This window comes from Physella acuta, unplaced genomic scaffold (assembly GCF_028476545.2).
Source record: "Physella acuta isolate Inbredline_101_S28 unplaced genomic scaffold, ASM2847654v3 ptg001607l, whole genome shotgun sequence".
Lineage (NCBI taxonomy): Eukaryota > Metazoa > Mollusca > Gastropoda > Physidae > Physella > Physella acuta.
In genome coordinates this window covers 117,501-134,156 of record NW_026733121.1, presented here as the reverse complement: position 1 = coordinate 134,156, position 16,656 = coordinate 117,501, and the positions used below count along the sequence as shown (strand labels likewise).

Here is a 16,656-nt window from a genome sequence, read left to right as displayed (position 1 = left end):
TACCTCAGCTGAATCCTCATCTTTACCATAATCTGTGTTGGCTGCGATTGGCTCCTTCTCTCTCATCCACGACTCTGCCTCATTGGCATCAGCAAAGTACTGCTGTGCTTGCAGAGAATCTTCCAGGTCCTGTTTACGTTGGTGGGCTTTTTCCTGAAGTTATAAAACAGTGGTGTCAAACCTCAAATGTTTTATTTCCAGTACAGATGGAAGGTTATTAAATTATTAACGAATTTCATGTTTGGTTGGAATTTAGAGGAAAAGTAAAATATCTTGCTAATTTTTAAATGTGCAAAAAAAAAAGTCTATACCTTCAATGCATGCCACTTCTCCTTTAAATCAGCAATCTTTGTTTTGATGGTATCAGTGGCAAAATGTCCCTCCTTGATCATGTCAGTGCCAGTTTGACATACATTGTTAATGCGTGGCTCATGTCCAGCTACCTCTGCTTGAAGAGCCTGGTGCTTCTTCATCAAGTTCTGAACACCAATCAAGTCACGGCCTAAATTGAGAATATCAATAATATTTTGTTACATTTTTTCCAGAAAACTTGACATTTTGAACAAATAGTTTCCAATTCAAACTTGAAAAAATTATGCAACATTAAAATATTTACAAATTAAGGCTTAGTTTGATACTATATTAAAAATCAAAACAAGTATTAATTTTTTAACCTCTATTAGTAGATGAAGCAATAGGTTCCTTCTCTCTGATCCAATCCTCTTCATCCTCAACATCCCTCAGGAACTGTTGTAGGGTCAAAGCTTCATTCAGTTTCTGTTTGCGCTGCACAATGGGTGCCTAGAAAATTAACAAAGTCAGGTTATTAGTTATCGTAGCAAATATTATGTTTTCAAAAAAATAAAAATAGAAAACCTTCGGGTTCACATCAACCAAGCCAGAGAGGGTAAACCTACTTACATTTAGTTTCTGGTAGCGTGTAACAACCTCCACCTGCTTGGATCTAATGTTTTCCTTGTCAAAATGATCCCCATTCAGAAACAAAGTAGCCTGGGACTGCAGTTGATCAAGACGGTCCTACGCAACAAAGCAGAGGGCACAGTAAATCTTATTGTACATGACATTTAGCTTTAAACAAAACATAACTTGTAGCTTTATTTAAACAAATAGATCAAATTAAAACAATTTGATTTAACATACCTGGTGTGATAAAACATCTGATTCTAAAAGAGCATGCCTCTTCTGAAGATTCTGGACATTGGTCAAATCCTGAAAGGTAGGGTAGAAAATATTTAATCTTTACAGTTCTTTTTAGAATATTTAACTCTTGACTAAAACAAACAGGGGCTGCATGGTAAATGCATGTCTAAAATATTGTTAAGCAGGGAGTGGTTACATGAACTGGTCAGACTTTAAATAAGTTTTTAGTAGCAAATAAAGATGTGTTCAAACATTTTACTCTTTTATCTCAAACTAATAGTTATATTTGATCACATTAAGTATTCAACTTCATGTAATAAGCTACATATTTTAAGTATCTAGCCAACCAAGAGACAACATGCACACAAACTAAGAGTTATAATATGTGCTCATCCAAAACCTTTGTTAATTGGCTAAAACTAAATATACATCCTACTGTTTCCTGAGTCCCTTGAAGCAAGTTCTGCTAAGTGTTTATACAGATTATACATAGCTACATTCAATCAGTACACATTAAGTAGCCAATTTTAGAGGGTCAAAGATTAACTACCCCATGCTTGTAAGAAGGTACCAGTATGGTAGGGGACTGTTATTTTTTTTTAACATAAAATGTCTAAAACTAAATTATTGACCTATTTATACAGAATAAAACAGTAGTGTAATCTTTTCAAATTGTAGTTTTTAAAAAAATGAGTAGACACACATTTTCACTATGTTGGATAAATGTATTCAAAGTCACTCAATTAGAGTAAAATATGGCCAAAAGATTAACCAAGCTAAGTGAAAAACTTTAATTAAAAACTTCAATCATGTATTAAAAGGCAAAACTCTTTCATAGATTATGAGAAAGCTGATTTATATCAAAATAAAAGCAAAATTTAAAAAAAAAAAAACATAAATGTCATTGAAAATTAAAACTTTTCTTGGTTTAATAAAGCAAATAAAGCAGAAAAAAGAAATGCCCTGGTTGCTCTTGGGCTACACAAAGTTTGTTGGGAGCAAATTATCATTGAGTAAAGAAAAGGGCCTAGTCAAGTACCTATTATAAACAGAACAACTTAGACCTTCATTTGTAAGACTGGCAGTCTCTTCTGTATAATAACTAGCAGCACTGGTTAAACTAATCATGCGACAATCTTCACTACCTCCACTCAATTTTACATTATACTTATGACTTCTACCCAACAAATACTGACTGTATGATAGTATTGGATACTTTGTCACATGAGATCCATTTTATTCTAGTCAGCTGCTATTATGTCTTTGAACAGGTTTTTGAAAGGTAAAAGTACTATCAGTTCTACAAACCTAATCAAATTAACAATTAATTATAGGAACAGTAATGAGACCTTGTTAACTGGCATGCACGTTTCTGTGACATTCACTTGCTGCTGTATTAAATTTCATTATCAGCTGTGTGCTGAGTTTATAATTTCAAATACTAATTTTTGCCTCTATCCACTAAGGTACAGGTAATAAAGTTGTGCAATGATAAAAATGGTGTGCTGTCCTACTAACACTAGTAGTAAACTGTGCAAGCTAGGACATGGGAGCAATGACAATACTCAAAAGGAACTCATGCACTTCATTCATCTCATAATTGAGGAAATATTTGATTATACAAAAATGTGCCTAATGGTAATTTTTTTTCCCCATAGTGTCCATCTTTTCAATAGAGCTCAGATTTTGGTGGGTTGTTTTTTTTTGGTGGTTTAGAAAAATGGTAGCATAAAGATATCTATCAACATCTAGCTATATGACTGTATTCTATCGTAAATCAAATTCACAATTGGAATCACACAAAATATTTCAATATACGTCAGTTTTATTTTATTTTTTTAAATTATTTTGTAAAATAAAATACTTTTGTATACGGAGTAGCCTATGTCCAACTATACATCAGTTTTCATACTCTTATTCAAATAAGACAAACTGTAATGTTGTATTATACTTCATCTAGTCCCCCACTTTATTTAAATAAGAGAAACTCTTATGTCCCATTATATTTCATTGAGCCTTTACACTTGTACTTAAATAAGAGAATCAGTGCCAAAAACTAATGACAGATATGAACAACATGATAAATGCAAGCTAATTTTCTGATGACTCAAACCTCTAGACACATAGAAGGCTGCTGCTGCTGCCAGGTAGGAAAGCAAAGGCAAATATATAGGTCAATAAACATGTCCAGCAGGTGGACAAATAAATAGTCCCAGTTACATGAGTATAAATAAAGCCTAAGTTAGTTGACTAAAGAGCTAGTGTGAGTGACAGAGGGATGAACCAGCCGGGCCCTCATCTCTGTCAGACACACCTATGTGGCCAGAAGCTGGGCTAAAGTTTGAACTTACACTTCGTTGTAGAAGCTAGTATATCATAAAGGAAAGGGGAAGACAAGTTGTGGGTGAGAAAGGGGGAAAAAAATTAAAATTAAATTAAATGATGAAATGGGGTTCAATGAATACAAATTTATACTAAAATACTTCATAAGGTGGGATTAAAAATGAAAATAAATGAGGTTCAACATTTTAATTAATCTTTAAAATAGGTTTTAAGTTTTAAAAAAGTATGTTTGTTTTCTCCACTGATATTACCTCCAGGTATGGTATAAAGAGTTCTAGATCTAACATGAGTAGCTGCTACTAGCAGATTTTTACTTTACAAATCACAAGCAATGTCTGGCTGATTTATTAAACATTTGGTTATTTAAATTAATTTTATTGATTAACATAGTTCATCAAGCATTAGGAGAACCTAGAGCTGTGAAGCTAATCTTCTTATAAATCATCAAAAAACGATACTAATACATAATTAAATTAAAAATGAGAGATCGGTCAGCTTTAGGCAGAATTTTTGCCAATGGACTAAAGCAGTCTATAAGTGAAGTGATGTGTAAACAAATAAACTTAACACAAAGACTAAACAACCACAAACAAGACAAAAGGGAAAATAAAAATTTGAATGGAGTTGATGAGATATGGGAGGGTGGTTAGGTTTCAGCAGTAATAAAGCCTAGCCTGAAACTTACTTTGCCATAATCCTCAGAGATGAGAGAGCTCTCAATATCAGCCAGCCAGGATTCAACATCCTCAACATTACGGTTGAACTGCTGTTGGTGAGCTGCCTCATTCAACTTGTTACCTGAGGGGAAAATACACAACAATGTTTCTCATGTTGCTCAAACACTGTCACCAAACTTGCAAATTTTTAAAAACCCATAAGGGTCGGCGTGGTCGAGTCGGTAAAGCTCATGGTTGCTAAACCGAAAAGTCTCGAGTTCGAACCCTCGGGCAGATGAGGCTTGTTAGCTGGGGACAGCCACTCTTCTATGAGAGACAACTCCAAAATTAAACAACTGCTGCCTTGTAGTTTGTTCTTGGTTGGACAAAGGCTATGGAAGCAAATCCAAAAAGAAAAGCAGGCTGAAATCGGAGTCAATGGCCTCAATGGCGCAAAACCAGTTGACACGTAACGCTTAATTGTGTTGGAGGCGTGGTCGAGTCAGCAAAAAGCTCATGGTTGATAAATTTGAAAAAAGTATCGAGTTCAAACCCACTGGCAGATAAATCTCGATCCCCTTCAACACTAATAATTAAGAACGAAGAAGAAGAAAGAAACCCATACAAATGTCATAAAAAAATAATTAACCATTTCTACAGCACAAACTTCTAGCTCATTGTTTCAATGTGATATTAATTCTAAGTTAAAGTAGGTTACTCTTTTTGGTTTAATGGTCAAGAGGGCGGGATAAAGTGGACAGAATTCATTTCTGTGGTCATTGAAGAGTGTTCAATTGCAATGTCCAAACATATCTTAACCATCCCTGATTTACATCAGGTACCCATCAGGGATTGAAATACAAGCTCAAAGCTTATGGGGCTAGCACTAATTACCTTTCTTTTCAGTTTGGGCCTGCAATGTAGTCCACAGACGTTCTATTTCATCCACTCGTTCCCTGCAATACACATCAAGGTGGTAATTGAATATTAATAAATAGTAAAACAATTTGCTAACATATACATAAAACAAATCAACATTTTAAGGAAATAATTTTTAAAATTCTTTTTTTAACTTAACTGAACAGTAAAATAATATAACATCTTGATATTTCATATCAGAACTAAGAAATGTAAAACAAAATTAATCTTACTGGATAGGGCCTTTGGCATAGTGGTCATTTTCAATCAGCTGCTCCCCCCTGGCTTGTATGCTCTCAATACGATTCTTGTTGGCATCAATTTCAGCTTCAAAGTTTTGATGCTTCTGGAGCTTTGTTTGCAAATTGGTTGGATCCTGAAAAGCAGTTCATACAAAATCAATAACTGTAAACATGATTCAAGGACACCATACTAATTTAAATTTTTTAGCTTACAAAATAAACCTGTTATTCATCAGGTGTACATAAGTAAGGCATAATTAAGGATAATTGTTGACTTTGATTATAATGTATCCAAAAGCTCTTACCAAATAATTTTCATCTGATGCTGTCTTTAGCTTCTCGTTGATCCACCCCTTGGTTTCATCACAATCCCTTTCAAAGATCTGAAACTCATTGGACTGCTCAAGCATGTAACGGCGTGCACTTGACTTTTCATACAGAGCATTGCGTCTTGCGAGGAGCTACACAGAAAAATGAATAGCACAAGTTAGTTAAATAGCTTCACTGATACTACTGTCAAGTCATATGTAATGATTTAAGATTTTGAAACAAAATGAACAAAGGCAGGATTGAAGCATAAAATTGGATTAAAAAATAAACGTATAGTAAACCTTACCTGGTCTCGTCTAGCTGCTACATCTTCTGAAGCGTAGTGCTCACTATCAATCAGCTTGCTGGCAAACTCATCCAAAGCCTTTAGAGAAATTTTGATTTATACATATTGAGATTGGTGAAAGTTATAAAACACTAAATGAGAAAAATGTTTAAAACTAATGCAACTGGACACCTCAATATTATTATTTTTGTTCTTGAAATGTATGGTAGAATTTCCACAAGTTAAGTTTCTAGTATATTTGCAGATGCAATTTAAAATTCAGGTCTTGTGATAAACAGTTACTTGTACGTTTTTAAAAAATGCCTGTGGTGCAAATTTTGTTCAAGTTGGAAAAATATGATTTAATAAATAAAATAAAGCTCCCACCTTAATTTTCTCTTCTTGTGCAGCCAATGATTTTTCAAAATCTCCATGCTTCTTCAGCAGTGCCTCAACACTGTCCAAGGAATCCCCCAGGTCATCATTCACCAAGAAAGCCTCCTGTTTGGTCATCCATGTGTCAGCCTGCTCTGTGTCACGCAGGAACAGCTGCAAGTCCATGCACTGCTCGTACAAAACCCTCCTTTCCTCCCACAGTTCCAAAAGAGTGTGCTTCTCATAGTTCAAGACTTGTAGCTGAAGTCACAAAATTATTTTTTGATAAATGTTTAACATGAAAAAAAATCTTATTAAAATATAAACAATAGGTCAATAAAGAATTGTTCTGAGGTGATTTTTCTCTGCTGGTATTGCAGAATAGAAGTTAGGGTGACCATACTAGCATTGATAGCTTGATGTTATTTAAATAGATATGTAACTGTTAATACTGACAACACTGTAGTTAAAAAAAAATCAGTAACTAATACCTTTTCTTTCACTTCCTCAGAGGCAAAGTGATGTGACTCCACCAATCTAGTACCAGCTTGTGTGGTTGATTGGAAACTGTCTTCTCTGGCATCAATTTCACCCTGTAATTTTTATTCAAAATTATTTATCTAGCATGTTTTAACCAGAGGATATTTGACATAAAACACCCCAAGTTAACAAAACTTCTTACTTTGTGCTCATTGTGTCTGTCCAGGAGAGCCTCAGCACCAGCCACATCCTTGGCCAGCTCATCAGCTGAGATGATGGCCTTCATGTCTGTGATCCAAGACACAAGATCACGGAAATCTGAGAGAAATCTCTGAAGGTAGTAGGCATCATCTAGTCTTGTCTTTCTTTCTGTTGCCTAAATACAATATGCGAAAATGCTATTGTTCTGGAAATGTCCTATTAGATATCTGTTATAATCAAATTAAAATGTATAAGACTTGTTTATGAATATCTAAAAAAAAAAAAAAAAAAAAAAAAAAAAAAAATTAATATTAATTACCTTAGTTTTGAGTTTCTCCCAGTTTTCATTTATCTCTCTTCTCTTATCCCGGATTTGTCCAGATTGATCTACATGGGTCTCCTGCAGGCGATCAGCCTCGCTAGTCAGGGCCAAAACCTGGTAAATGGAGTTTTCATTTAATTTCATTGCCAATTTGAATACAATGTTAAAATCTAGATTAATTTAACCAACCAAGCACTTGATTGGAGTACTAATCATATAAGATATGAAAAAAAATAACCTTTTCTTCAAGTGCAGCCAAGTCCCTCTCAACACCTTCATGTTTCCTTTGTAAGGCTTGGACACTGGCAAGATCTCTGCCATAATCATCAGTTGACAGGATAGCATCTTTTTCTTGGATCCATGAGATTGTCTCATCAGCATCTCTGTACAGAGAAAAATCAGTCATTTGAAAATGTTTACCTCGCTAAATGAATTCTTATGATACTAACAAAATATAAGAAAAGCAGTATAAAGATATACTCTACAGAGAAAAAAGCCATTTACCTATTAAATCTCTGGATTTCATGAGCTCCAAATAACTTCTCCTGCCTTATCAGAGAGAGCTGGCGCAGTCTTTGCCAAGCCTCATTTACTTCCTTGAATTAAAAAAAAAATTATGTTAATATGATGATTTGAATTTTTCTTTAAACAGACAATAATTAACAAGTTCCAAGAGCAGTAAAGAATTACCTGTTGCTTAATTCTGATAGTCTCCTCCTCAGGGTGACCATCAGCTACAAGTTGTTCAGCCAAATTGTTCACTTCAGCAACTTTGTCTTCGTGGTTTTGTAGATCCTGGACAAGACATATAATAACACATTGTATAACATTACATCATGTTTGATATTTGAAATTAAAATCAACATTTTAAAAATGTACAATACTTTAAATCAAATGATTACCTTCTGAAACTCATCAAATTTCTTCTGGAGAACTTCAACATGCTCCAAATCTGTCCCAAACTCATCAGATGTTACAAACGCATCCTGCACAAAAGATAAATAATGAAAAAATGCTTTAAAATATTACCTAGTAAAACACTATTCTTTACCATCAATGAATTTTTTTTTATATTTCAGAAAAGGTGTTAAAAATATTTAATCAAATTTAATTTCACAAGTAATAATGTAAGTTAAACATTATAAGTTGAATTTTGAAATAGGATTTTACAAAGCACATTAAAAGCTACAATTACATTTTACTGCTATAATGTGATCCAAATTTGTCATAAATGCAGGGCTGCGTACCCCAAAATTTTTTTCCCCGTAACAAGAGCATAGGTTTTCCGTAACTTTCCGTATTTTTACACATTTTTTAAATACAATGTAAATAAGACCCATATTATACGATCGTAAAGCTCATCAGCGTAATGATGACAGTCTGCGACTCGTGCTACTTTTTATTTTATGGACTAATAATTAGTTTTTTAAAAAAACACCGTTAAATTCAGAATGTAAGGCGACAATGGAAAATTTCAAATAGGAATTGTTCTTGCAATGAGTAGTATGACGTATGATATAGGCCAACACTACGGATATCTAAACCAATGTGAACTCAGTGACCCCTCGACTGTGTGTGTGTCAGGATTTTTCTCCCGCGAACAAGAAAACGTAAGCAGCCGACGGGTGACGATGTTTTGAATTAGCATATTTCTTGAATATTTTTTTTAAAACTACATTTTATCAATGTAATATCTAGAAGAAAAGAGCAATTTTAAAAATATGATCCGTAATTGATCTAGGTGAGCCTAGATCTCGTTGTTTAGTAATATCTTGTCTTCTCGCACATCTCAAACGAAATGCCTCGATATCTCGCTATTTAGGCATTTAGCCGTAATACCGCCTCAGCAAATATGTCTCGCCAGAATGCACGACCAGACTTTCAATGATTTAGGCCACGCCCTTTTTTTCTCTCCGGACAACACCGGCTCATGAGGTAGGCCTAACACAGAACACTCGCGGGGTCAATAGTTCACAATATAAACATGACTGCCGCCAGCCATGACAAGAGTGGGAAGGGGGAGGGGGGTTGTTACGGAAGAGGCTGAGAACCTTAGAACCGGATAACACGCTGAAATACTGAAATATAACTAGCTAAATTAAAATATAAAACTCAGACCGGGAACATAAAGTTAAGTTACCACCAGAAATTTTTTTTTTTTACACTAAAGTCGATTTTGATCTCTACTGAAATCAAAACCGTAATTTTGCAGCATAATCGTAATTCCGTAACCTGGGTGTCCAAATTGTAAAGTTACGGGCAAAACCGTACAAGTAGGCAGCCCTGTAAATGATGATTCTGGGAGTAGACTTTACAATACCTTGTCATTGATCCAAAACATAACTTCACGACATTCCCTCATGAACTGTACAAGCTTGAGAGCCTGTTGGAGTTTTGTACCTTTGTCTGCCAAGCGAGCAAGGAGCAAAGCCCACAAGCGATGGAGTTCATCCAGACGGTCCTAAAAGAAAAACATTCTCAGTAAAATGTATAGAAAAATGGTGGCAAATATCAAGTTATTGACTACACTTAACTTAGTACCATTTCAGTCAAAGTTCTATTTAGTACAACAACTGGTAATCAACTTACCTGGATAATTTCAGAAGCAAAGTGACCCTGGTTGATCATCTCATATCCAATGTCATCAAGGGACTGGATAGCATTAGCATGAGCTGAGACCTCAGCTTCAAAAGCTTGGTGTTTTTGTATCTTGGCCTACAAGAACATTTCATTTATTAACAATTGCAATATTTAACAGTAGGCAGATATTTTAGAGGGAGGAGGGGTTTCCTGTAAGTTTGCTGAATGTACTAAAGGAATGTTCCCCTAAAGTTTATGGGTTCAAATGATGGGCGTTACCTGTAAATTTGTTGGATCTCTGTAGCTCTCATCTGAGGCTGTCTGCAGCTTCTCATTGATCCAGGACTCCAGTTCATCAGCATCTCTTTTGAAGTACTGGTATCTTCTGGAATCTTCCAGATTGTGTTTGCGGTCCCTGCAGGCAGCTTTGAAGGCTGCATAACGACCTAAGACTTCATCTCTCCTCGCTTGAATGTCCTCTGCTGTTTCAAGGACTTTGATCTCCCGAGCCGTTGTATCGGCCGGTGTTGTCATGATTTAGCTTCTCTTGTTATTGTTCACTATTAAAATAAAAACAGTGAAAGCACTTCATCAATTAATATGTCTAAGCAGAGAAGCCATTATTTCTAACAAATGCTAATTTTTATAATTTTAAAGTATATAGTCTACTGCTTGTATGCACAAGATAACCTTCAATTCTTTTCTACAAGGAAAAAATTTGAGTCATAACTGTTTCGTAAAACTAATAAAACCAAATTTTCTTTAGTATCACAAAGCAGTAAAAATTGTGTGTATTTGGTTTATGCTTAAAAATTATTTTTATGAAAAATAAATAAGACTCCTGGCAAATAATAGGCACAACAGTACACTGTTCTTGAGACTTGTACAATCAATAAAACACAAAAAAGGCAACAACGAAACATGTCTCAAATTCAAATATATGTATAGTGTTTAAAGTGATTGTATAAATTACAAGTGAAAATGAATTTCTGCATGAGTAAATGCACTGATGAAAAGTGAATACACAAATACAAATTTTTATGTACCTCGATTGTGAACTTGAGTCAAAATATAGACAATGGCACAAAAGAGTGCATATAACAAAATGTAGGTAAAACACAACGTTAGGAAGGCAATCAAGAAAAGGTCAGGGTGGTCTTCAAGAAATGGACACTTGAACATAGGGACAAGACTCAGTTGTTGGTAATAAAAGAAAAGGTAATTTTATAATAGAAGAGGCTGAGCATGCAAACAGCCACAGCAGCAAAAAAGCTGTTCCAGACTTACACTGGAATGAATCAAAACATTAAACTGAACAAAGAATGTAACAATTTAAGAACAGCTCACTGCAAATTGCTGGTGTGTGACTCATACTGATCAATACTCAAGCAAGTATACAGGTATGACACACCAACCAAGCTGTGTCGAGTGAGATTGATTTTTTCTTCTCTCCTCTTGTCATTGTACAAAATCAATAATGATTACTAGAACAGCCATGTTTAAAAAATATACAAAATATCCAGAAGATGAATAACTATTGACTCATGCAACATCCACGGTGAACACGCACAAAAGTGTAAAAATTCCACTTATTTAAGAATATCATTCGCAAAGAGAAAGATGTATTCCATTCAAACAAGAGATAACAGGAAGAGTAGCAGTAAATGACATTCCTTCAGCTCTTTCCAAATAACAACTCGAGCTCTTGTGCCTGTGTACTTTGTGAATGTCAGATAACATCAATACTAGGAAAGACACACTGTTCCAGACTGATATTGATTTTCTTTATCACCATGGCAACTCATGTCCCAGCAGACCAACTGCTGCACAATATTACAACAATTTTTGGCACAGACAGTATAAAGATTATGATATTGAAAAGAACAAATGTAGCATTAAATGATAAAATGTAAATGCATAACAGTGGTTCTCAAGATGCAAAAATAGTAATATTGCATTCTTCATAAATTTAATAGAAAATTCAAGTTGTTTACAATTATTTTGTTAGACGAAACAATAGTGTGTTTATGTTATTTAATTAATTTTTAAGAAGTAGTTTACATCTAGCAGTAAACAGAGCTGTTTACTTATTTATATATTGCAAGATGGTTTAGGCTTTCTTTGTAACAAGTGCATGGAATATAATTTTGGTTGAATATTATTTATCTAAGACTAAAATAAATTTCACTTAGTTGCCAAGTACTGAAGAATGCATTTTTAAAAATGCCAATGAAAGTCCCCCCCCCCCCCCCCCAGCTTGGCCTCAACCAACCAGTGGGCTTGTTGCATCTCCATGCTACACAAAGGGTCATAACAGAATGATGCACTACCCATGAATAGTCTCTGGTTTGAAAAACAACATTTGGGTTCTTAACTATGGTTACAAATAATAATTGTCTCTCTAAATAAGACTACTTTTTTTTTTAAAAATTACTTATCTCCTCGCTGCATAGACATTTGCAAATTGATAAGCCACCTAATTTAAGTTCAATTTGATTCATTTTATGATTCTTTTATTTACAGTTATTTTTAATGAAGCAATTTTAAAATTAATTTAAATAATTAAATTATATTCTCTGTAAAAAAAAAAAGATAAATAAGTTAACAATGAATATATGTGTATCAATGTGCACCACATCTGCATTTATTTAAAGCATTTTTTAGATGTTTCAGATATCAGTAGATGATTTCAAACATGAAAACTGTATGGAACATGTCTTTCAAAATATAAAAAAGGCATACATTTTGCATAGAATGTCAAACTTGCAAGATTAGCAATGTTTTGATTTATCCCCTCCCCCCAATACTCACATGGACAAAACTTAAAAAGCAAATCCAGCAACAAAAGCCAACTAGTTTGTTTAGAGGCCACTTTTTAATTAATAAAAAGGGCATAATCTAATGTCAGTGTTAATGCTAAAGGCCCTAGATTAAAGATCAATGTTATTTATTTTTATAGTATCTTTCAGTACTTTCATAAAGGCCTAGGCAGTTACTACAGTAATTTTCATAATTAATTACTAGGGCCTATAAGTTAATAAGCCTGTAGTTAATAATATTGTATCATTTAAGTATGGGTATACTAGTAGGCCTAGGGCCTATCTATAGACTATATAAAGTTAACAGAGAATACTATTCTATAGTACTCTATACAAGGGTCAATATGGCCTAGTAGTAGAGCACTAGACTTTTAACCTGAAAGCCCTGAGTTTGAATCTGGGGTTCAATACAGTCCTGAGCCCAAACAACTCTGATGGGTACCTAACTCACAGTAGGGAAAGTAGAGGCTGCTGAGCAATGCATAGTGCTGACCACACTATTCCATTCATATAGGCCTACCGAGGTCACAGATGAACTACTCCACTTGCCCATGAACCCAAAAATACTAATGAGTGTGTATAGGGCAAGGTACATAGCTAGATTAAAGGATCAAGGCCTTAACTACTAAAACCTGATCTTTTAATGGCCATGGTTGGATGGAATATTGGAGTGTAATGGTATTACTGATGTCAGAAAATAGATAGAATCTTCAGAAAATATAGGCCAATGTGTTAGTAATAGTAGTATTGTGATGTCATGTTTAGTGTTATGGTTAGAGATTTCAATTATGTAGGTAGGATGGGTTACTGTTAGGCACTGTACTGTTAGGGTTACATTGACATTAGCAAGTCACACAAAGTAGGCTCAACTTATAGTTAGGCCTAAGTAAATACCAGTTAATCTATAATAATAGTTTCGCTGTCTGTGTATCTATCTATCTGTGTATGTATCTGACAAGAAGGGGGGGGGGGGCAAAGCCCCCTCATCCCAAGTAGAGTTGCCTGAAAGAAACTCTAAATGCGACTTTTGTCATGAATGAGATTAGGTGCATGATTTATTGATATGCCTATGACTATATTTTGTATAAATTAAAGTACCGAGAAAATAGACAGCACTATCAACATAGCGCCCGTTGTATCCTTCCTCAACGGGCCATTTTTCTCATCTAACTTAATAATATTAGAATACTTAATAAGAAGATGCCATTAATTTATAGTGACATTTCATTGGACGATGGTATAAGTAATAACACAGTCAACAATGGCTATATTTGCAAGTCATATTTGTGTTTTAATTTTATTTTAAAGTTTAAGGACTGGGTGTAGTGTAGGCAGTTTATTAAGAAGACTCCAATTTCGTGGCATTATACACTAGACTGGTGTTCCTGTGACTGGGATTTTAGTGTAGTAGGACAGGATATTAAAGATTTTAAAGAAGGTCAAGAGCACAAGAGTCTGGTGCTGGTTAAAACAACAGGTGCCTACCTCTCTTCGAGTCTGTCTCTTGCTTGTCTCACCTGGAGTGCCAGCTTTTATGGTGCTTCGTGCTTGTTTTTCATAAGATCTAGATAACACTACTCTAGATCTAAACACTAGAATTCACTACATCTACCAACGCTAACCTAAACAGGGATGCAGTCTAAAGTAAATCTAGAGTACTAAAATAGATTCCTAGAGAGTCTACACTAGATTAGAAAATCTGCAAATGGAGCTCGAGCTAGCTTCCGGGGTTGCAAAAGCCGGCGACTAGACAACATCAACATTCTTTAAATAGTTGCATGAAAACTTCTAGATAGACATATTAATAAACAAGCCATTATGAAATACGGCTATCTAAATTACATATTCGTGCTATTTTAGATTTAGAAAGAAATGCCTTACCTCTAGGTAAATGCAAACGAAAATATGCAGCCAGCGAAAACAATGTATCGTTCTGTTCAACCCTCTGAACGATAAAGGTGACGCACTATCACTTCCTGGCTGTTCTGTTAATGATAAGTAAAGGTCGGATAACGTTTTATTTTCTGGTTAGATTTATTTATTTTCTGTTTATATTAACCCAAAATTAAAATATTCAAATAGTCTTTGGAAGTTAAATAAATAATTATGCAATAAGATTTAAGTATATCAATGCTGCACAGCATCACGCAATGTTTATTAGGTTGATAGCGGTTTGTCATAAATTAGCATAAAAACTTGTTTAGTAAACAGGCGGGGTAGACCTACATACATAAGAAGGTTAAATTAGGCCTAACGCGGATTCCTGTTTATAGCATTTTGTCTGAGAGTTGAAAATAGTTGAAATTGTTGCCTAATTGGGTCAATGATCTTATTGCAACAATGCACATTTTGAGTTTCTATCTTTCTACATTGGCTATATCGTATTTAATTTAAATGCCCGCACACTTTTTGAAAATGAAATAGGCATATAGATCTAATTATAATCAATTCACCCCGGAGACCACACTACTAGACCTCTAATCGTCCAACTAGTATAACCCCACATCCGATCACCTCACCACCTAGACCTAATTTCTAAACTTTAACTTTAATATCACACAAAAACTAATGTACATTCTATATTTAAAGCCAAGTGCCAGCTTAGAAAAAAATTACATTGTTTCCTAAATAAGACAAAATTCTTTAGTGGGTCATATTATCATCTGACATTGCAGTGACATTTACTCAACTGCCAGTAATTGAGTTAGCATTTAGTTTATGAGAGGCAGTACATAGGCAAGAACGTTTTAGGAAGGTTATAACCGCTACTCCCGCAGGCTCACAAAACAAGTTTTGAAAATGAAATAGGCCTAGATCTAGATCTAGATCAGTGGCGTAGGCATGGGGGATTAGGGGGGGGGGTGCAAATCGAAAGTTTGAGGGGGGGGGGGGGGTGTGCAAATTGAAAGTTTGAGGGGGGGGGGTGCAAATCGAAAGTTTGAGGGGGGGGGATGCAAATCGAAAGTTTGTCCCCGGGTAAAAATTGGAACCCCCCCCCCTTGAGACGATCCTGGCTACGTCACTGATCTAGATCTATATCCAACCCCGAAGACTACAATTATTAATCGTTCAACTCGACTCTTAGACAAAGTATCTCCCTTTAAGTTTAAGGTACATCTGTTGAGGACAGCGCGCTTAATCAACCGAGAAGTCTCAAACAGAGCTTCTTCCAGGCATCTCTTCTACCGCCCACTCCCCCACCCGAACGAAATGGAATTTATATAGAAAATATATACTTTTAACAGTGTCCGCTCCCCAATATTGTTTAATCATGTCAACAATAATGATAAGGATTCTCGTCAGCCCGGAAATGCCCATTATTTTGAACACCACCACCTTAACAAAATCACGTCTACGCCACTGATTAGAGATCTTACGTTGTGACATTCACTCTCTCCATTAATGAATGATTAACGTCATTAAAGACGCACTGACTCTAGTACAAAGCTCGACGGAGCATTACAATGAGAAATAAGACTTCAGCTGCTATGAACCCGAGTTTGCGAGCTATCACCCTTAACTAACCAATAACAAGAGTATTTTAAATGTGTGAGGGTGCGTGGGGCCCAATCAGTTTCTTCCAGGCCTCCCCCCCCCCCCCCGAAGAAAGTCTACCGCACCCCCCCCCCCCCGAACGAGATGGATTTTATATAGCAAACATACACTTTTACTAGTGTCTGTCCCGCCCCCCCTCCCGAAAAATGTTGACCCCCCCCCCCCCCGAAAATTTCAAGTGCCCCCCCCCCCCCCCCCCGGAGAAAAAATCTGGAAGAAACACTGGGCCCAATGTATAACGCAGTACGCAACTAGAGGGAAGAGAGTGGGTTTTTTTTTTTTCTCAATTAATAAACTGACGGTATGTTGCATTTTAGGGGGTTGAAATGTAACATAGCTCACGTTTTTTGTTGATTTGTAACGATTTACAGATGTATTCGTTTCGTGTAGATAAAGACTATTACATGGA

At 35.4% G+C, this 16,656-nt stretch overlaps 1 protein-coding gene across 8 annotated transcripts in view; it reads right to left on the bottom strand.

Annotated features, from left to right (window-relative positions):
* LOC131929303 (spectrin alpha chain) overlaps positions 1–14,673 on the bottom strand; it is a 28,948-nt gene extending 14,275 nt beyond the window's left edge. For 4 of the 8 annotated variants that reach the window (XM_059285394.1, XM_059285396.1, XM_059285397.1 and 1 more), the window contains exons 1-23: positions 14,574–14,673; positions 10,153–10,433; positions 9,883–10,008; positions 9,614–9,754; positions 8,196–8,279; positions 7,984–8,088; positions 7,798–7,889; positions 7,532–7,676; positions 7,291–7,407; positions 6,973–7,146; positions 6,782–6,883; positions 6,303–6,551; positions 5,937–6,014; positions 5,626–5,781; positions 5,312–5,454; positions 5,055–5,116; positions 4,190–4,302; positions 3,513–3,527; positions 1,162–1,230; positions 922–1,038; positions 675–801; positions 312–502; positions 4–153 (exon numbers count right to left, since the gene is read on the bottom strand). In XM_059285394.1, the coding sequence (XP_059141377.1) occupies positions 4–153; positions 312–502; positions 675–801; positions 922–1,038; positions 1,162–1,230; positions 3,513–3,527; positions 4,190–4,302; positions 5,055–5,116; positions 5,312–5,454; positions 5,626–5,781; positions 5,937–6,014; positions 6,303–6,551; positions 6,782–6,883; positions 6,973–7,146; positions 7,291–7,407; positions 7,532–7,676; positions 7,798–7,889; positions 7,984–8,088; positions 8,196–8,279; positions 9,614–9,754; positions 9,883–10,008; positions 10,153–10,407 (2,811 nt within the window). In that variant the 5' untranslated portion in view covers positions 10,408–10,433; positions 14,574–14,673. The remainder of the gene's footprint in view (positions 1–3; positions 154–311; positions 503–674; positions 802–921; positions 1,039–1,161; positions 1,231–3,512; positions 3,528–4,189; positions 4,303–5,054; positions 5,117–5,311; positions 5,455–5,625; positions 5,782–5,936; positions 6,015–6,302; positions 6,552–6,781; positions 6,884–6,972; positions 7,147–7,290; positions 7,408–7,531; positions 7,677–7,797; positions 7,890–7,983; positions 8,089–8,195; positions 8,280–9,613; positions 9,755–9,882; positions 10,009–10,152; positions 10,434–14,573) is intronic. The other 4 variants (XM_059285395.1, XM_059285400.1, XM_059285401.1 and 1 more) reach the window with 1 other exon arrangement.
* Between the last annotated feature and the right edge of the window lie 1,983 nt (positions 14,674–16,656).